Raw genomic sequence first — 21125 nt, 5'->3', positions numbered from 1 at the left:
TTCAGGCTGGTCCAGGCTGAGTTCCCCACCAGTGTCTGAGGCCCCAGGTCCAGCATGGGCCTGCCCAGCCAGCAGCTGCCACCTGGGCTTGGATTGAGGTGCCTGGAGCTCTCCCAGGTGGGGCAGAGGCTCTGAGGAAGCTGCTCTCCTGGGAGAGGACAGTCTTGGGATCCACCTGACGGACCTGGAAGCAGCAGGAGACACCCACCTCTGCGGGAGACCACAGTGTCCCACGGGAGCCTACAAACCCCAGGACACCACTGCGGGATTTAGCAACAGCCAAAATCCACAGTCTGTTCAAGGAGAGCTTGGTTGAAACCAAGATAGTCCCACAGTTACGCATGGCTGCGGGTTTCGCCCATGCATCCAGTCCTGTCTGAGGACACCCCTGTGCCATTCTGTGTCAGTGTCTTGAGGGATGGATAGATTCCCTCCCAGGGAGTAAGGCAAGCCTTGCCTCACACTGTCGCCAAAGCGCAGGTACATGCCGGCTGATAAAGAGCCCGACGGCCTAAGGGGCCCTCCTTAGAACCCTGACTCCCAGTCCCTTCAACTGCCACCTGTGACAAAGAGCCCAGGTAATTCGTGTTTCCAGCACCGTCATCTGAACCACATTACCTTCCAGAGTAGCACCAAGTAGTTACACATTACAAGGTAAATGTTAACGCTGCACGGGGGTTCTTAGGAAAAGTTCCTAGCTGTTGCCACCATTTAGTAACCTGTACCCCCAGGTTTGCTTTAATCTTTTTTTTTTTCCAGCTCAGTTTGAACTCCTATAGCCTGGGCACGGGAGACCTGGATTCCTGTCCTGGCTGTTTTAGGAGCCAACACCCCCGGTGGGGAGGGAGGGGGTCCGAAGCCCCGGAACCCGCAGGCAGGGCGTGGCGGGCTGGGGGAGACAGGGCGCGGGTGCGCCGGGCCCAGCCCGAGTGACTGACCTTGGCCTCCCCGCAGGTGCGCGCAGGCGCTGCTGGAGCACGGCGCCTCGGTGCAGCGCGCGGGCGGCGCGGGCCTGGACACGCCCCTGCACGTGGCGGCTCAGCGCGGCCTGGACGAGCACGCGCGCCTCTACCTGGGCCGCGGGGCGCGCGTGGACGCGAGGAACGCCCGCGGCGAGACGGCCCTGAGCGCGGCGTGCGGCGCGGCGCGGCGGCCCGACGAGCACGCGCGCTGCCTGCGCCTGTGCGCGCTGCTGCTGCGGTGCGGCGCGGCGGCGGACGCGCGCGACGAGGACGAGCGCAGCCCGCTGCACAAGGCCTGCGGCCACGCGCTCCACGGCCTGGCGCGCCTCCTGCTGCGGCACGGCGCCGACGCGGGCGCGCTCGACTACGGGGGTGCGTCGCCGCTGGCCCGAGTGCTGCACACGGCCGCCTGCGCCCCGGAGGCCGCGCCGCAGCGCACGCTGCAGGCGCTGCTCAACCACGGCTCCCCCACCGTGTGGCCCGACGCCATCCCCAAGGTAAGAGGGGGTCGGGGACAGGCCACGAGGACTTCGCAGCGCAGGGACCCGGCCTGCCGCCGGGGGGCATGCGGCGCTTCTCAGGCTTTCAGGGGCCCGGGAACCCCCTGGAGACTGGTCCAGATGCAGATTCTGATCCCGCGGGAGGGGGTGGCAGAGTCTGCATTTCTAGCAAGACTAGAGGTGAGGGTGAGGTCTTGGGACCACACTTTGAGGAGCCAGGGCTGGGCAGCCCTTTCTAGAGTCACTAGAAAATGAAAAGGTTGGGGGGTCAACAAGCATACTCGAGTGAGACCTTGCAGAGTTGTCACCTGGGAACGCCAGGCACTTGTTTCTATTACGCCGTCATGGCTCAAAATATTTTGGCAGATTATCTGTTGGTGTAATTGGTGAACAATGAAATCAGTCTCTTGTCACATCTGGTATTTGACTTGAAATGAAATACCCAATGTGATCATCCACCTTATTAATGGGATTAATGATAGCACTTCACAGATTTCTCTCACTCAGTCCTCACCACACTCCTGTGAAATACACCAGGCTCCTGACATTCCCTTACCTGGATTTCAGTCAGGTGAAGTGCCCTGTTCAGGGTCAAGGTTGTGTTGGGACCTCAACCCCACTTTGCGGACTTGACTCTGAGCAGCTTGTTGCCTTTCCACGTGTCACATCTACACTGAAATGATGAAGAATAAACATTTCTTATCAGAGAAAATAAAGACAGAAAATGTTTCCAAAAGGAAAGTTCCCAAAATACTGGTTAAAATAAGCGATTGTCCTCCCCCAAAAGACTTCATTGAAGGGAGGTCATTCCATTCGATGTAAAATTGGCTGTGCTTAATTTAAAAATTATCCCAGGCTCACCAGTCATATGCCAGCGACATGTTTGGCCTGATAAGCTTTACACAAATAGCCTAAAAGCTGTTATCTTAAAAGAACAACACAGCTAGATGATGGTCTGAAATAGTGAGATTCACACATTTCTTTCAAATGCTAACTTTGCATCGCGGATGCATACAGAGTAAAATTCTTGTCTCTCAAAACACAGGTGAGAAATGGAAAATCCACCCAGACAGTTCCCTGGGTGTTTCCTTCCTTGACAAACTTTGTGACAAGTTTCTTATGCCAAGTCTTGCACCATCTTCGAGTCTTCCTCGCGAGGCACTCTACTAATGCAGTGATTTCCATACCGTGCGTGGACTCCTGAAAGGGAAGAAACGCCAGCGTTTTTGTATTCTATAACACTTCCCTTTTATATTCATGATTTACATTTAGACGTTTCCCAGTATTAGCAGGCTTAGTTCATCTACCGATAAAATGGAAACAAATGGAAACCTACCACCCCTCCAATTCACACCGTGTGTGCCTTAAACCAAGATGCACCCTTCAACCCTTATGGTGTGAAACTGCATAAAGAATGAACAAGAGGGCTTCCCTGGTGGCGCAGTGGTTGAGAATCTGCCTGCCAATGCAGGGGACACGGGTTCGAGCCCTGGTCTGGGAAGATCCCACATGCCGCGGAGCAACTGGGCCCGTGAGCCACAATTACTGAGCCTGCGCGTCTGGAGCCTGTGCTCTGCAACAAGTGAGGCCACGATAGTGAGAGCCCCGCGCACCGCAATGAAGAGTGGCCCCCGCTTGCCGCAACTAGAGAAAGCCCTCGCACAGAAATGAAGACCCAACACAGCCATAAATAAATAAAACTATTTAAAAAAAAATGAACAAGAAACAACAAAACAACAAAGAAAGAAACAAGACTTTACATGATGGCCAACAGTGAAAAACAACCTGGGACAAATTGTTTTAAAGAAAAAAAAAAGTCAGTGTATTTCAGTGGTGACTAGTAATAATCCTTTGTTAGCCTCAAAGGCACTCGATTTTTAGAGATCTCTGTCCAGGTTTCAATGTCCGAGGTGCAGCCCCACAGGCATCACCCCAGGGGACAGGACTTCTAGCACCTGAACTCTGTCTCCAAGGCCGTGGGAATCACCCCACCTTGACCTAGAGATGCAGGGCAAAGGCCAGTGCCTCCCCTTTGAGCCTCCAGGGGCCCCATCCTGGGATCCCCTTACGACATCCTTTGTCAGCCACACAGGAATGGAGCAGGTCAGTGGGGTGCGGGGTGGCTGTGGGTTTGGGTCTGGGGGCATTTAGTTACAGTGGGGACCCAAGGCCACGAGAGGTGCTTGGCTCCCGGAGATGACGATGAATCTCCCAGCAGTTCCACACCATTGCGGAAAGAACCGGAGTTTCTTTGAGAAATCTTAATACTTTGAGGCTTTCACAGAGCACAGTGCAGGGGACCTTCAGTCAAAGTTTGCTGAATGAGAGAAGGGGATTCCAGCAACTCCGGGGCACGGCGCTGCAGTTAAATCTTTGGAAACGGGCCTCCGACGTCTTTGCGCTGAGGCCCGCCCACACCTCGGGGCGGGGCGGTGCTGAGGAGGTCCGCAGCCCCCTGCCCCCGGCACCCCCCCCCCCGGCGCCCCCGGCTAGGAACAGGTTGCGGGCAAGAGCGCGTTTACTACCAACCTGGACATCCTCCAAGCCAACGTACAAGTGCCTGTGAGGCTCTGGCCTCGCCCCAGGACAACCAGGGCGAACGCTCCGGAAATCTGGCGTCAGCATCCAGGCCCCCTGCATGTGCTCCACCGGGAAAGGGGTCTAATCAGCACGTGGGACATCAAAGGGCAGACCCGACTCGCTCAGCAGCCCCGTGGAGCGTGCAGCAAACACGCTGAAACGAGCCACAAAGCTGCTCTGCAGGCAAGACTCAGCGCCATGGCGAGGCGTACGCAGAGGCACCGGGGGATGTCACAGAGCACACCGGCCGTGGGCAGCGGCGGTGCTTTAAATAGATGTAAAGAGACACCCACGGAGCTCAGAATTACTGAGGCAAAAGGTTTCGCAGCGAGCTTATGACATAGATCACAGTTCCCCCGTGCCCAGACAAAGGCACCAGCGCCGCAGCAGGCGGACTCGAAGCAGCCGTCGGAGCCGCGCGCACTGCGCTGCCGCGATCATCAAAGCGGTGTCACGGCTGGGAAGGCAAGCATGTCGACAATGCCAGGCCTTTCTGCCCGGCTGACCGCTACTGAACACCAGCGTCAGGTGCGGGCGCGAGGGCAGGTGCAGGTGCGGTGTCAGGATGCAGCCAGGTTTGAATTCTGGAAGTTGCCGGATCGCAGGGGCCCTGGCCTGGAGGAGAGCGGGCAGGAGGGCAGAGAAACGCACACGAGGGTGGATCCAGACGAGCTGCCGCTAGTTGACTCTGTGGGTCGGATGCTTGGTCTGGGATAAAGGCCTTTGCTCACGTTCCTCTCTCCTTCTGCCCCTCACCTGGGCAGTCATAAATAATTCACGCTTAGATTTGCCCAGGAGTTGGGCAAGTGCCAGCCCAACACCAGTGATGAAAGCTCTCCCCCACAGGCATCCCTTAAGCACTTATTCATTCAACAAACATTTCTGGGAAGCGGCTGTGCTCCCGTGCTTGGGGTACAGTGTTGAACCGGAGCACGGGTATCTCCTGCCCTCCTGGAGCTGCCCGTCAGGTGGGTGAGATGGCCTTGACTCAGACAACCACACACACCACTGTGAAGTTGCTGTGATGTGAAAAGCTGCAAAGCCAAGGCCCTCCAGACCTTGAAGGTACCAAACGAGGGGCCAGACCTGGCTGAGCAGGGCGTCCGAGGCCCCCTTGAGGGCTTATAGAGTGATTCCGGATCTGAAGGCTGAAGACTTAGCTGTGTGAAGAGGGGAGGGGAAATCATTCCAGGCAGAAGGAACAGCAGGTGCAAAGGTCTTGGGGCAGAAGGAACTCTGCAATATGTGCGGGCCGGGGTGTGGGGGTGGTGTGGGAATGACCCAGTAGCTGGAGGGGAAACAGCAAGAGCCGGGACCCTAGGCAGGGCCCTCGTTAAGGGTTTGCGCCTTTGTCTTAAGAACAATAGGAATCTATTACATCATCTTAAGCAGGACAGGTGACATAATCCAGTGAGAATTGGAGGGTGATTTCTCTGCTCAGGGGTAGAGAACATGCTCTCGTGTGGGCTGCTGGGAAACCCCCGACTGCCGTGCGGTCCAGGTGAGGGATGCAGGTAGCTGGAGCAAGGGGAAATGGGAGGTGGAGGGCAAGAATGACAGATTCTAGAAACATCTGCAGACCTCTGGTCTTGCCTCTCCTTCTGGGCATTGACCACACTGCACATATGGACCTGAAGTTTTTGTTTTCTTTTTACCGAATTACGGAATTAGGTAACGTGACTTCACACTCCAATTTCTTAGGGTTTTCTGTGGGGGAGGCTGGGGTAGCAGTAGTCAAAACCCAGGGCTCCCTTCCCTGCCTTTACACAGCAGTGCCTGCACGCTGCCCCCATGGGAGGGGGGAGGTGAGCTATGAGCAGTAACGCGCCTCTGTTTTCCTTGCTCTTGTTTTATTTCTCCATCTACATAGAAAGCAGTGTGCCCGTGTGATTTTTCCCCTTAATTTTCTTTCTGCCGCCTCATTAGCTGAAGAGAGTGTGCGCGGACCCTAATGCCATCAGTGTGTCAGAGTAATGTGGCAGCCGCTTCTCCACAGACAGCAAGGAGGCAGCGGAGATTTTTAAACTGTGTTGGCGTAAAAATAATGAAGGCAGCCAGCTGCCTGGCAAACATGAGGGGGGCACAGCGTGGAGGGGTTGGGAAGGGCCCGGGAGCCCCAGAGAGGTGGAACAGAGGAGAGACAGGAAATGAATTCCCAGAGACAGGCAATAAGACTTTGTCACAGTCCGTGACCCAGGGAGGAGGGGCCTGGAGGAGGGGGAGCTCTTACTGAGGGAGGGCAGCTGTTTCTGGGGGATGGGGCTCGAGGGGAGGGATGGGGATGTCCAGGTAGCATGCAGTCACTGGGAACCATTGAATATTTTGCAGAGAAGTGAGAGGGCCAATGAGAGGGTAGCTGGAGGGTCCAGGTTGGCCGGAGGAAAGTCTGAAGATGCAGGAATTGCCTAGGATACCATGTAAAGACAGAGTAGATCTGGAGGGATCCAGTGTGAACTGCTCTTTTCAACGGCATGGTTTCCCCCCAACACAGAAAAGGGGCCGATGGAATTCACTGTGCTCCCGGAAATGGCATGTTAGTGGTGGCTCGTGTAAGCCAGAAGTACCAACATGTCAAGAGCACACGGTGGGGTGCGAGGCTGGGATGGGAAGATGCACGCCTGCGTGGCTCTCCCTCTGCAGCTCAGCCTACCGTGTTCATTCTCTCCTTCTCTAAAGCCCACTTAAGCCGGAGCTTGTGACAGTAATGGATTAGGGAAGAAACAAAATTGGGGTAGGGAGGGGACCAGAGATGATAATAGTAATATGATTACCAATTTAAATGGGCAGCTGCTCCTGTCTTCATGTTAAAATATCTGTGAAGACGTAGACAGGAGGAAGGAAGGATGGAAGGAAGAGGGGGAGGGGGAGAAAGCAAATCCACGGCACCAACAGGAAGATCTCATGTCTGAGTCAGGAAGGGCTGACACAGCCCTAAGTTTTCAGACAATCAGGCAGGCATTACAGACAAATAGTTTAAGTCCGCCAGGCAGTAGGGGAGGCTTGTGGAGGTGTGCAGTGCATCGTGGGAGATGTAGTAAAGTGCAGAGGTGGAAACTGAGGAAACAGTTCCATAGCAACCTGCTACCTTGCTGGGGGGAGGGTGGGAGGAAGAGGCCTCCTGGTGGAGCACAGGTCACCAGGCTGGGCATCACCCTCGCCAGCCTTCCTCCACTTTGCCCCTCCACCATCTCACAGGTGAACAGAGAACGGGACCATGGACTTCCCCTGCATGTTGACAGACCTCGTGTCTGGATCTCATCTTAATCAGAGATGAATACAGAAAAAAATTAATGGATTCATTGTGGGGAAGGGCAGAAGAAGAAAAATGAGAGAGCATCCTGAGCGTAGAGACAAAATCTGTACCTCTCATCAAAAGATCCAGAAGAAAATCTGAAAAATTGTGTGCCCTGTGTGCCATCCTTTATGGAATGCAAGAAGATCTAGTCTTTAAATCCACAAAACCAGACAGGTTAAGATGAGGAGTCAATAGAATGGCATGAAAAGGAAGATGGAGATAAATTTATACCAAGAAAGCAAGAGCACAGTGGTAGGTCAGATTACACATTAAAGGAAAGAAAAGGCAGAACTGATTCATTAAAAAAATCAAATCAGTGATGTAAGTGAGGGTGCTGTGCTGTTTGCATGTGTGCCCCCAGATCCAGTGCCTGCTGTCTCTGTGTTCTGCTCTGCATCCTGATAGGGTACAGAGCCCCTTCAAGCTAACACAGAGCCCCATATCAGCTGGCTTCTGACTGGTTTCAGCCAAGGGAGACGCCATGGGAAATTGGAGGGGGAGGGGGGAAAAGCCAAGGTATTTCTCCCCCTCTTCCTCCACTTAGGTAGCTTCTACAGCAGCACGTGCATCTCCATGGCTCCAATACCCCCAGGCGGCTGCTTCTCATAGTCACAGCCCCACCAGGCAGCCCCTGCCTGACTTGGTTCCAGCCTCCCTTGTATCTCTCATAACAAGAAGCACAGGCTTCAGGATTGGTGGTTTCTGAGTCTCAATGACATCATCAAAGAAGCAGATGCCTTTCAAGCTCAGTAAGTCAGCCTTGCCCTCAAAATGGTCCTTCTCTTGGTCCCTAAATGGCTTCCAGCAACTGGGCCAACCAGCCTCCTATTCAGATCCAGCTGTTTTCTCTAGAAGCCCTGAGGAAGTCTTTCTTTGCGTTTTATTGGCCCCAGTTGGCTTAAACCTGCCCTTCCCCAAACCATTAAATGATGAGTGGAATAGAATTATCATGATTGAATTAATCTAATCATTTGGAGTGTTGGGAAGTCAACCACAATGTTCACTACAAAGGACTAATATTAAAAGATCTTCTGGGGCTTCCCTGGTGGCACAGTGGTTAAGAATACGCCTGCCAGTGCAGGAGACATGGGTTCAAGCCCTGGTCCGGGAAGATCCCACATGCCACAGAGCAACTAAGCCTGTGCGCCACAACTACTGAGCCTGTGCTCTAGAGCCCCCAAGCCACAACTACTGAGCCCGTGTGCCACAACTACTGAAGCCCGCGCACCTAGAGCCCGTGCTTCCAACAAGAGAAGCCACCACAATGAGAAGCCTGCACACTGCAATGAAGAGTAGCCCCCACTTGTGTCAACTAGAGAAAGCCCACGCACGGCAACAAAGACCCAACACAGCCAAAAATAAAAATAAATAAAATAAAATAAATTTATTAAAAAAGAAAAAAGAACTTCTTAAGTGCAAAAGAAAAAACAAAGCCAAGAAACTAAAAAACAAAGTGATGGTCGTAAAGGACAAAGAGCAGAGAGCCAATTCACAGATAAGTGATATTACTGAAGAACATACAACAATGGATCAGAAATAATAATCAAAGAAGACATAATAGAAGAAAACTTAGCTGCACTAAAAAAATCTTAACATAGAGAAGTTGAATGGATATTCTCTGCAAATCAGTGATGGGAGACACATACCTATATACATTCTAAAAAAAAGGTTCTAAAAAGGCATGGAAAAAGGCTTGCAAAGTACCCAAACAGAAAACAGGTTATTCATAAGGGAATAAAAATCAGGCTGGACTCAGATTTCTCTGCTGCAGTGTTATTGTAAGACAATGAAATATCATCTACAGATTTTTAAAGAAAAGGTTTGGATGCTAGAATTCTAGTTTCAGCCAAGATAACTTTCATTTTGATGGCAAAAGAAAGACACTTTTAGATATCAAGGGCTCATAAGACATGCCTTCCTAATGCATTTTTTTAAAAGAAAAAAAAATTCTATTTACTCCATTATTTATTCAACAAATATTTATTGAGCACCAGCCATTTGCCAACAACATACTAGATGCTTAGGATACCTAATGAGTGAATAAATCAGGGGGAAAAAGTATTGCTGCCCTCATGGAGCTTACATTCTAATGGGGAAGACAGACATTAAACAACGAGCATAATAAATGGGCCAATAAAATGATAAGGGCTAGGGGAGGAGAAGCAAGACGGGAGACAGTGGGTTTTAAAGAGGGTAGTTTGGATGGGTGGTTTTTGAGTAGACTTGAGAGAGGTGAGGGAATCAGCTAAGCAGATGTCTAGGCAAAGAGCAGCCCAGCAGACAAGCCAAGAGTCTGTGGCCCCAAGGCTGGAGTGAGCCTCATCCACGTGGGGAACAACAGAGGAAGCAGTGTGGCTGAAGGTGGAGAGAACCAGTGGGACAGTAGCAGGAGATGAGATGGGAGAGGTGGGGGAGGGGCACAGACTGTGTGGGCTCTCGTAGGACATTGCAATGACTTTGGCCATTGGAGTGGTTTGAGCAGAGGAGGGGTATGGCCTGACTAACATTTTATGAGGCTCCTTGTGGTCTCCATGTTGAGAACATACTTTAGGAGGAGCAGAATAGAAGTGGGGAGATGACTTAGGAGGTTGTGACCATAATCCACCTGAGGGATCACGGTGGCATGGACAAGGGAGGTGGTCTGATTCTGGATATATTTTGAAGGTAGAGCCAACAGGATTTCTTGACAGATTGGCTGTGGGACATGAGAGAAGAGGAGTCAAAGATGACTCCAAGGCTTTTAGCCTGAGAGACTGAAAGGTGAAGATGTGCCATCAACTGATATGGGGAAGCTTATGGGGCAAGTAAGTCCGGGGCTGGGGGGAGACTTGGGATCTATGTTTCCAATACGTTAAGTGTGAGATAGAGCCAGCCACAAGGAGATATCAAGTAAGCAGTTGGATATTCAAGCCTGGAGTTTGGGAGGGAGGTTTGACTGACCTGGAGATACGCTTTGGAGGGCTGGTGGCGTATGGATGGTATGTAAAGCCAGGAAGCTGAATGACATCACCAGGGAGGGAGAGTAAATAGAGAAGAGGAATGAGGACTAAATCCGAGGCCATTCCAGCAGGGAGAAGATGCAGAGATGAGAAAGTAGCAGAGGAAACTGAGAAGGAGCATCAGTGAGGGAGGTGAAGGAATAGAAGTGTGGCTTCCTGGAAGCCAAGAGAAGAACATATCAAAGTGAGGACGTGGTCAGCCGTGTCAGATGTGCTGATACACAGCACGAGGCGAGGCAGAGCCGTGACCACCAGATGCAGCCTGCTCACGGGCACTCTTGGCAAGGGCAGATTGGGTGGAGAAGTGGAGACAAAAGGCCAGATGGGATGGGAGTACCCAGCTGACCAAGAGGTGATGGGAAAGACTGTCTCCGGAATGGGAAACTCAATCTGCAGACTGTCTCGGGTCGCCCTCTTAAATATCTCTCAAAATCTTTCCTCTCTTTCCATCCTGGCTGCCACCAGCTGAGTTTAGGCCACCACCATCTCTCCGCTAGATTGCAAAAATACCCTCGTAACTGGGCTCTCTGCCTCCAATATGGCCCCATGAAACTCTTCTCAACACTGTAGCCATGGTGACATTTCTAAAATTAAAACCTGACCCTGTCACTCCTCCACTCATCATCCTTCAAGGGCTCTTGGGTGCCCTCAAGATAAGTCTAGCCTCCCTATCGTGGCAGACAGTGGTCTTCTAGATCTGACCCTGCTTTCCTCTCCAGTCCCAGTTCTCACTACTCCCCGTGTCAAACTCCATGCCACAGCCAATATTTTTTGTTCCTTTTCACCTCCCAAGTTTGGTAAATGTTTTCTCCACCTAGAACATTTTGGTCCTCAGAACTCTCTGCACCTTTTGTAACTCCTACTCCATGTCTTAGCTTGAATGTCACTTCCTCCAGAAATCTTTCCTTGACCAACTCACCACCCCATTGCAAATCTAGGTCTGAGTTAGGTGTCATTTCTAGCACCTGGTGATTCTCTCACCATAGTACTATGGCACCTATACATTTATTTTTATTACTATTACTACTACTACTACTACTTATATTATTTGAGACTGTATCATTTGAGACCGTAAAATTCTGTGAAGCCAAGGCTTGCCTTTGTTATCACACAAACATAACACAATCTTTAACTTCTAGTAGGAAATTGATTAAATATCTGTGGAATGAATGGCTTAAACAATACGGTTAAAATAGAGACAACTTAAATAATTGTAAGGCAGGTGGTAAAACTAAATGCAACTACCAAAAATTATTTCCGAAGGAGATATATAGCATAAAATAAGATCTTGTACTAATTATAATCTGGAACACAAACTTCAGATGTTACTAAGGAGGGAGAAGAATTGGTTAAGAGATGTGAGAGAAGGGATAATGGTACATCTAGAGCACAGAAGATACTATTTTGATGTTTAGAGAAATACAGGTTAATATTTTTTTATTCAGAAGGTAACCACTAGTAAAATTTTAAATAAGATATAGACTTCCAAAATATAAAAGATAGGGACTTCCCTGGTGGCACAGTGGTTAAGAATCCGCCTTCCAGTGCAGGGGACATGGGTTTGATCCCTGGTCTGGGAAGATCCCACATGCTGCAGAACAACTAAGCCCGTGCACCACAACTACTGAGCCTGCGCTCTAGAACCCACGAGCCACAGCTACTGAAGCCTGAGTGCCTAGAGCCTGTGCTCTGCAACAAGAGAAGCCACCGCAATGAGAAACCCACGCAAGGCAACAAAGACCCAATGCAGCCAAAAAAAAAATTTTTTTTTAAATATATAAAAGATAAATACAAAGAAAATACAAACCTGTGTAACAGAAATCAGACAACAAAGGAAACAAGAAGCATAAAACATCGTAAAGAATAAAATGATAGAAGTAAAACCAGATAGATTATCTATAACAATAAATACAAATTTCTTAAGTTACCCTATTACCAGTAGAGAGTCTCAAACACTTTTTAAAACAACGTGAAACAAAAGGTTAGAATTAAAGAGTGGACAGAGGTAATTCTAGCAAAAACAAACTGAAATAAAATGATGTACTGATATCAATGTGCAATGTAGAAGAATCCCAGGGAAATACACAAAATGAGAAGAAAAGATTCACTAGACATTGATAAAGGATACAGTCCATAGTGAAGAGATAACCATTAAGAACCTTACATGCCAAAAAAAGATTATGTTTAAATGGAGAAAGTAACTGAAAAATAATAATTCTAGATGATTTTTAATTCATATCTCAGTCTTTCCCATAGATAAAGTAGGGAAAAAAATTTTAGAAGCTTCAAATCATAAATGTGACATATACATGTTGAACTTTGAACCGTCAAACAGAATACAACTTCTAGTACTTCAAAATCAGACATTATTTAAAGCCGGAATACAATACCCCAGAAAATTAATAGCAAAAGTTAATTTTTAAAAATAATTTAGGGAGTTCCTTGGTGGCCTAGTGGTTAGGATTCCGGGCTTTCACTGCCATGACCCGAGTTCAATCCTTGGTTGGGAAACTGAGATCCCGCAAGCTGCAAGGCGCAGTGTGGCCAAAAATTTTTTAAAATTAACTTTTTGAAAATTTCATCACACACTCCCAAATGAATACTGCGTCAATAGTTATTTAATTGCAGACTGTTTAAGAAAGAAAGACAGTGACAACATTGTGCCTCACAACTTATGGCTCCGACCGCACCTCTGTTCAAAGGAAGAGCCATAGCACTTTAAAAATTGCTTTATTGTGACTGAAGGGAAAACATATTGTCAAGTTAACTGAGCAGTCAATCCAAGGAGCTGGAAAGAGAAATGGAGAAAGGGATTAATAACGATAAAGGCAAAAAGTAATGGATTGGAATATTTTTAAAGAGAACAAATCAATGTAATCTGATAGCTGGTTTCCTGAGGAAAAAAATTAAAATAGACAAAATTCCAGCAAGACTAAACATGAAAAAAATTGCAAATACAATCATAGTGAATCTCATATGAGACAGGGTGCTTATTCCTATATACAGTGGAGATACGCCCCCGTCCAGATTTGTTCTCCACCTGCCTGGGCACATCTGCAAGGCTCCTGGCCCTTGCTTCCTGGGTTTCACCAGCGCAGTGTCCCAGAAGTAGGGGAGGAAGGAGAGTGAGGTCAGAGGATGTATCCACTTGGCGCCCTCTCAGCTTCAGGCTGGTTGTGTGTCCCCAGCCAAGGATCACCCACCCCGTTCTCTCACTTTGCAGACCCAGGAGTGGAAATAGCTCTGCTGCTAACTCTGTATCAGTGCACTGTTCCCTGTGGTTCCCCTGGCTAAATAAGCCCTGTATCAATAAACCCTCCTGGAATAATCCTATATCGAGTGTGCCGTCTATTTCCTGTTAGAACCCTGACTGATACATATGCAATGCTAAATTTCTTTTCTTTTTCCAGGAAAATATAGGTGAACAAAATTGAGCCAAGAAGAAATCAAAACAAAATATGCCAGTAACCATGAAAGAAATTGAAAATATTAAATTATCACCTACAACTAAAGGCTAGGCTTAAAAGCTTCAAATGAAAGGTCTGTCATGCTTTCTTATTTCCAATAATTATCTACTTTTCAAAATCTCCCAGAGTGTTAAAAAGATAGTTTTCTCAGATGGTTTTACTAAGTTAACGTAAAGTGATATTAAAACCTGACAATAATAGCTCAAAAAGCTAAAACTGTAAACCAGATTTAGTTATCAAGAGAGCTGCAAAAATCTTAGCAAATTGAATCTGCCATTCTATTTGGAAGAATAGCCAAATAGAGTCTGTTTTATGAAGGCAAAAATGGGTTGATACTGGAAAACCTTTTTGTATCAACTTGGTTAGAAAAAGGCAAAAAAAATAAATCCTGAAATTTGTAGTAACCTAGGAATAGAAAGATATTTCCTTAACTTAGAGTATTTATGTGAAACTAATACCCAAGATTATGGTGAAATGTTAGAGACAATCCTATTAAAATTAGGACTAAGATGATGATGCCTGCTATCAATGTTGCTATTTAACATTGAATTTTAACGCTCTAGCCAATGTAACAGGACAAGAAAAGTAAGAAACATTAATATTGAGGAGGAGAAAATACCATTATTTGCAAAAATGATTCTCTACCTGAAAAATAACCTTAATAAATAAAGTGTACTTATAAATCAACAGAAAAAATGAACACACTGTAGAAAAAGTGAGCAAAAGACATAATTTAGCAATTCACAAAAGAAGACAAATGGTCAGCCAAAAGTAAACATTCCATATTTTACCTGTCAGATTTAAATAATTAATGAGATGGTCTGGGTAGGAAGAAAGAGGCACTCTCATACTCAGTTCTTTAAAAAGTGTAACAACTTACTTATAATTTGACAGTACGTTTTAAAAGCCTTAAAACGTACACACCCTTCGACCCCGCAGTTCTACTTCCAGCAATGCAGTAGAAGCAATCTAAATAACAATGGCTGGGGGCAGAAAGAGATAGAATTGTGTTCACAGATGTTCATTGTTTATAATATCAAAAAATACTGAGGCAACTTATAGTAGTTAATTCATTGAATTCATTATGATATGTTCATACAATATTTTATGGCCACTAAAAATGATGTTTAAATGCTCATTTATAATTTTTGAATTGTTCACAATCTATTTTGATAAATCAGTTTTCAAAATAATGTGCAAAGCACTAGCTCATTTTTGTTATATATATTAATTCCTTGTCTAAATGCATATAACCTTAGTATATACAAAATGTTGACAGTGGTTATCTCTGAACGAAGAAATGTGAAATTTTTAAATTCTGCTTTCCTGTGTCTTAAAGGGGTGTTAGATCTGAAAGAAGCTAGGTAAGCTGTAAAGGGAGCAACCATATTGGGTGTGTTCAAGGAGCACCGGTGAGCATGATGCAGGCCAGGCTTGCCATTGGCTCTGACTGTTGTCTACTGTAGATATTTGGTGCCTGACCTTAGAAAAATTGCTTAACCTCAGTTTTCTCAACCAAGAAATAAAAAGAACAATTCTACAACTCTTGGTAAATCCTAAACCTCACAAACAGAATAATGAAGTTGCCCTGCCCCTCCCCAAAATCAACTCTGAATTTGATCAAGCTTCTGAATCCAACTACTAATATACAGAAAGCAGAGAAAGAGCGGCATCCCACAGGGATACAATCAGCAAAATCCCAACAGTGAGAAACTCTACGGGACAAATAACCTAGTTTCTTCAACAAATATATCAACATGAAACAAAAAAGAGAGACCTGAAAATACATCATATCAACCAATGTAAAGGTGTTGGTCTTACTTGAATTCTTATTCAAACAAACAAATGACTGTTTTGTTGGGGTTTTTTTTATTTTAAATTTTATTTATTTATTTATTTTTGGCTGCGTTGGGGTCTTTTTTTTTTTTTAATTAATTAATTAATTAATTAATTATGTTTGGCTGTGTTGGGTCTTCGTTTCTGTGCGAGGGCGTTCTCTAGTTGCGGCGAACGGGGCCACTCTTCACCGCGGTGTGCAGGCCTCTCACTGTCGCGGCCTCTCTTGTTGCGGAGCACAAGCTCCAGACGCACAGGCTCAGTAGTTGTGGCTCACGGGCCTAGTTGCTCCGCGGCATGTGGGATCTTCCCAGACCAGGGCTCAAACCCGTGTCCTCTGCATTGGCAGGCAGATTCTCAACCACTGCGCCACCAGGGAAGCCCCAAATGACTGTTTTTGATATAATGGCATTTAAGAGAAATTTGTGAATTTAAACATTGACTATATATTAGATGATACTAAGAAACTATTGTTAATTTCTCAGCTGTTACAGTGATACTGTGTTTGCATTTCTTCTAAACTTCCTTTAAGAGACACACAAATATTTACGGATGAAATGATGATACACTGAATTTGCTTTTAAATAACATTAGGGAGGGGGACTGGAGGTATGGATAGGGCAGGATTGGCCATGAACTGATGTGGGTACATGAGGGTTTACCCTACTATTCAGTCTACTTTGTGTACTTTCAAACTTCTTCATAACAACAACAACAACAAAAGTTTATTTTTTAAAAAGCAAGTACTGTTTCCATCTTTATGTTGAAGCTGATGGACTTGAACTGTAGACTTTGCAAATCAGAAAATAAACATTCTTTGCCAGTGGGGACTCTGAAAATAAAACGGAAAGGCCAAGTGGAGAAGAAATGCAACAGCAAAGCAATTCTTCTCCCCCAATTTCCCAACACGCCCACCCTTTCCCACCTGGACCCGAATCCCGGCCCACCCAAACTGTGCCTCCCACCATTTCCAACCAGGTGCTGAAGACCTGCGCGCCAGCCCCCGCTGTCCTCGAGGTTCTTTTCAACTCCTACTCTCAGCTCCGCGTGTCAGAGTCCTGGAAGGAGGTGATCCCTGAAGAGGTGTTTCAGGTGAGGAAGCTGCCCCTTCTTTCCCCGTTAGTACAAGACTGTTGTCTGTTTCTGTTCACCCACGTGTGGAGTTTTGCGCTAATACCCAGGTAAGTGGAAAACATCTGGAGAAGGGAAGAGAAAGGCAAATTGGGGGCGTATCTGAGCGTGTCTGTGTTTCTTCTGGAGGCTCAGTATTCACACAGCCTGTGGTTCTAATTGGGGTCCTGTGGGCTGCAAGGAGCAGAAAACCGACCCACACTGGCTTAAGAAGCTCAGGGCTCCAGTAACCACTGTCCAGAGGAGGGTGGGCCGTGGGGGTCCTGGCTCCTGTGTGTCAGTTTCTTTCTCTGACAGCTTAAGATATGACCGAGGCAGCTGCTGGCACTGCATCCACACACAACAAAGTCCACAGGTGACTGTCAAGAAAGAGAGAACTTTTTTTTCTAGAAAATGTCCCCTCATGTTTCATTGACTTGAGTCCTGTGCAGATTACTGAACAACAAAGTGTGCTCTACAAAGGGGGTGGGCAGAGGGGAATTCTAGGAGGTTACCCATAGTATCTGAAATCACCCAAAGCAGACTTCCCTCTGACTGGGCAGGAGCTGCACTTTAGAAAAGCATCCGGACCCTCTCGGGGAGGGTTGTAGTGCACCAGTAGTCATGAAAGGATCACCTGTGCCGTCAGGGCTCTTCTGTCTGGGGGAGAGACGTGTGTCGGTTCCATGTGCCCAGACTGACGTCCCCCCGCCTTCCTTTCAGGTGCACCAGCCTTTCTACGAGTCCCTCTTTGCCTTGGCCTACACCCCACGCTGTCTGCAGCATCTCTGCCGCTGTGCCATTCGGAAACTGTTTGGCAGAAAGTGCTTTTACCTCGTGCCCCAGTTGCCCTTGCCGAAGTCCCTGCAAAATTACCTTCTTCTGGAGCCAGAGGGGGTTTTGCACTGAAACCCAGAGATTTGGACCAAGACACTTGTGCTCGTCTGTGGAGGCTCCGGGGTTAGGAGGGGCCCTGGATGGCACTTGGCACTCACCCTGTGCACAGACCTCACCCAGCTTCAGCTTCACCTGGGCGTGGAATTGGCAGTAAAGGCCCTTTCTGCCTCTCAGGGTTGCTCGTAAGGACTGAAGCTGTGAATAGCGTAGTACTTGTATCAGAAAGTACCTTTCAACAGAGGTTGAACTAAAAGGTGTACGTATTTTTCCAAGGTCTGTCTCCCGCCCACAATGCGTTAGCAGCGTTCGAGCTGCACCCCGCCCCCCCCACCGGCCTTCAGACCCTCTGCCTCAAGGGGAACATCCCACCCCTCCTAGTGCTCAGCCCCTCAGAAAGACTCTGTCCCCCAAACATGACAGACGGACACACTGAGCGAGGACACTGGCTTCCGTGTCGAGAGCCCCTGCCCAGAAGCCCACTGCTGCTTCCCAGCGCATCACAATCCAGAGGCCCTAGAAGGACATCAGAGGGGTGGTGAGCCGGACATTCTGATCCTATGCGAGCCTTCTGTCCGACAGCCTTACCAAACCCCAGCTGATCCAGCTGTGGGGAACAGTCCAGGAAGCCAGATGCCAGGGCTAGACACAGGTTTGCGGAGGTTGCCATCACCTCAGCCCCAGCATCCAGAATAGGAGAGCCTTCTTAAAGGTCTAGGACTGTATTAACCGTGTCTTTTATTTTCTGTATTCTGGTGCTTCGACATCTGGGGCCTTTCGGACCCTGGAGGGACTGCCCCTCCCAGGGTTAGCCAACTCCTAGAGATAGTAAACGACATGCCCCCAGGCATCCTTTTCAAATACAACTCAACCAACCCAGAGTTCACTCCCCTACCACCGCCCTCGAGCTCCAGCCACTACCCCTGCGGAGCCAGTGCCAGACAACCAAGGCCAGCCCCTCTGCCCTGGAGCCCACTGCAGTCATTCGGACTAGCCAGTCCTATGCCTGTGTATCCTGCCTCGCCTATCCTTTCCATGGAAACCACAATAAAGGCTCTTGCCCATGTCCCCTCCCCCCACTTCCTGATCAACCCCGGTGCTTCCCCGTGTGGTGTAACCCTTCTCTTGGGAACGGTGACTAATAAACTATCTCTTCGTTGATAACCGTCTCCCAATCTGTTGGCCTTACTAGACCTCACATTTGCTATTAAAAACCATCTTTTAAAACAAGGAGTCTTTATTTTCATCCTCTGAGGATAAGCAGGGGCTCCATTTTTTCCAGTTTGAGCCAGTGCAAGGTGCAGCTGGGACGAACCTCAGGAGGGCGGGCGCGCCATCCCACTGTTTGCAGTGTGGAAGGGGGGTTCCACACCCCAGTAGGTAACTGCAGTCTAAGGTGGGATGTTGTGTCTGTGAGCGAAGCCCACTGTGGAGGTGAAAAGAATGAGGGTGGGCGTCACGGAAGGAGAAGACCGGCTGAGCCTTGGTGGATGGTCAGATTTCAACACAGCGGGTCAGGCCAAGGGAGGGATAGGACAGCATCCCCCTTCAGCTGACCCACCCACATCCTGCCCTTTGAGACCGACATCTCAGCCAAACTATGTAAACACGGTTCAAGATCCCACACACCCTCACCCCAGGCAGATGGCTCTCCCCAAGCCCCTCCCACGTAGACATTCAGGAGCTGCCCCTGGATCAAAAGGAAAACTTGAACAAAGGCAGGGGTGCAGGAAAGTGCACACACCATGGAGGAACAGTGATTCATCCGCCTGGAGGGGAGGGTCCCTGTGCTTCGGCCACTGGAAGGAGGCCAGTCAGGAGGGTCTTGGCTTCCAGATGAAGGATTCTGAACTTCGTTGCACAGGCTTTGAGGAGCCACAGGGCAGGTGAGCAGACGTGACCCCGGGGGACTCTAGGAAGTCACTTCGTCCTGGAAAGGGATGCAGCACACCAGAGGGCGGGTAGGAACCCATGGTGACACCCCAGAGGTGGGGCTTCAGATCCAGGCTGCTCCACTGAGCAAGGAGAACAGTTACAGTTATCTAACCGATCGGCTGCAGTTTGCTCAGCTGGGAAGTGAAAGCATGCACACCTCTCTCACTGGGCTGGGACTCAGTGAGACAATTCGTGAGGGCAGCAGGCTTCTCCAGTCTGAAGGGGTCTTGCTGAAAGGCAGATTCTGACACTGGCATCTGGGGCGGGGCCCCAGATTCTGTGGGTCGGCCAACTTTAACGTTGCTGACGAGCTTGGGTGACGCCCCTGCCCCTGGTTGGTCCTACTGAGAGCAGAGTGCAAAGCCCTAGGCCCAGAGGGGGCCCAGAGAGGGAAAGCAATAAATGGTTCCTTCTCTTATTATGATTGTTTGATTACTAGGAGAAGAAAATAGCCTAATATTGGGATAAAGACTGTAAAAATGGAAAAGCAAAGCAACGTTATTTATGAGAAAAATGAGAAAGGCGGAAACAGTAAGAAATGCAGGGCTTCCCTGCTGGCGCAGTGGTTGGGAGTCTGCCTGCCAATGCAGGGGACACGGGTTCGAGCCCTGGTCTGGGAAGATCCCACATGCCACGGAGCAACTGGGCCCGTGAGCCACAATTACTGAGCCTGCGCGTCTGGAGCCTGTGCTCCGCAACAAGAGGCCGCGATGAGAGGCCCGCGCACCGCGGTGAAGAGTGGCCCCCACTTGCCGCAACTAGAGAAAGCCCTCGCACAGAAACGAAGACCCAACACAGCCATAAATAAATAAATAAATAAAAATAAAAAAAAAAAAAAAAGAAATGCAGCCCCAGTAGCTCCTAAGGAGCCCTGTCCTCACGGAATTTTGCAAATGAGAATCTGAGTGAGCCTGCGGCCTGACTCAGCCTGTTCTTCAGCCTCCCCTCTCCACCCCCGCTCCTCCTTAGAAAACAGGTTGTATTTCTGAATGCACTAAATTTTAAATATGTTTTGGAGTCCCGGAACAAAGTAAAACTCTTTTAAAACACATTGACTTTAAATTTCTAAAAATCTGATGAATAATGACCAATTATTACATTTTTCAAAAACATGTTTTTCCCCGAATTACAGCTTAAAAACAACATGATTCTCAGAGTGAGCCCCAGACATCTCCCCATAGCTGCCGAAATTCCACCACTGTGGAATTCTTATTCATTATTTCACCCCCCCCAAGAATTTTCTTTTAAAAATCAGACGCTCCCAGGTAGAGCTAATCCATGAAGTTCCTTGGGGATAAACCATTCACTCATCCGTTCAGTCATTTGTTCATTCCTTTAACCAACCCTGCCCGAGCCTGCTGGGGGTGGAGCCCAGGGCTTAGGGCTCAGGACCCACCATCAACAAGACAGGCTCCTAGTGGAGCTCACAGCCAAGCCAGGAAGGCCAACTTGTTAGCAAGGCTGTTGGAGAGACTTGGGCACATCAGGGGAGGTGTGGAGAGAAAGGGCCCCTTTCTCCACTTTCTCTCTGGCTTCACCTCTGCATC

The 21125-nt window shown here is 48.4% G+C and overlaps 1 protein-coding gene and 1 long non-coding RNA gene across 5 annotated transcripts in view; one reads left to right on the top strand and one right to left on the bottom strand.

The window, feature by feature from the left end:
• The window catches only part of ASB18 (ankyrin repeat and SOCS box containing 18), a 70429-nt gene extending 50007 nt beyond the window's left edge, over positions 1-20422 (top strand). For both annotated transcript variants that reach the window (XM_082466351.1, XM_082466352.1), the window contains 3 exons: positions 955-1459; positions 16618-16731; positions 17473-20422. In XM_082466351.1, the coding sequence (XP_082322477.1) occupies positions 955-1459; positions 16618-16731; positions 17473-17658 (805 nt within the window). In that variant the 3' untranslated portion in view covers positions 17659-20422. The remainder of the gene's footprint in view (positions 1-954; positions 1460-16617; positions 16732-17472) is intronic.
• Positions 1-21125, bottom strand: part of LOC309663043 — a 40631-nt gene that overhangs the window by 4588 nt on the left and 14918 nt on the right. For all 3 annotated transcript variants that reach the window (XR_014265084.1, XR_014265085.1, XR_014265086.1), the window contains exon 2: positions 2019-2135. This is a non-coding gene — a long non-coding RNA (uncharacterized lncRNA). The remainder of the gene's footprint in view (positions 1-2018; positions 2136-21125) is intronic.

Source organism: Balaenoptera physalus (assembly GCF_965194825.1).
Source record: "Balaenoptera physalus genome assembly, chromosome: 6".
In the NCBI taxonomy this organism is placed as follows: domain Eukaryota; kingdom Metazoa; phylum Chordata; class Mammalia; order Artiodactyla; family Balaenopteridae; genus Balaenoptera; species Balaenoptera physalus.
This window is presented reverse-complemented; position numbering and strand designations above follow the sequence as displayed.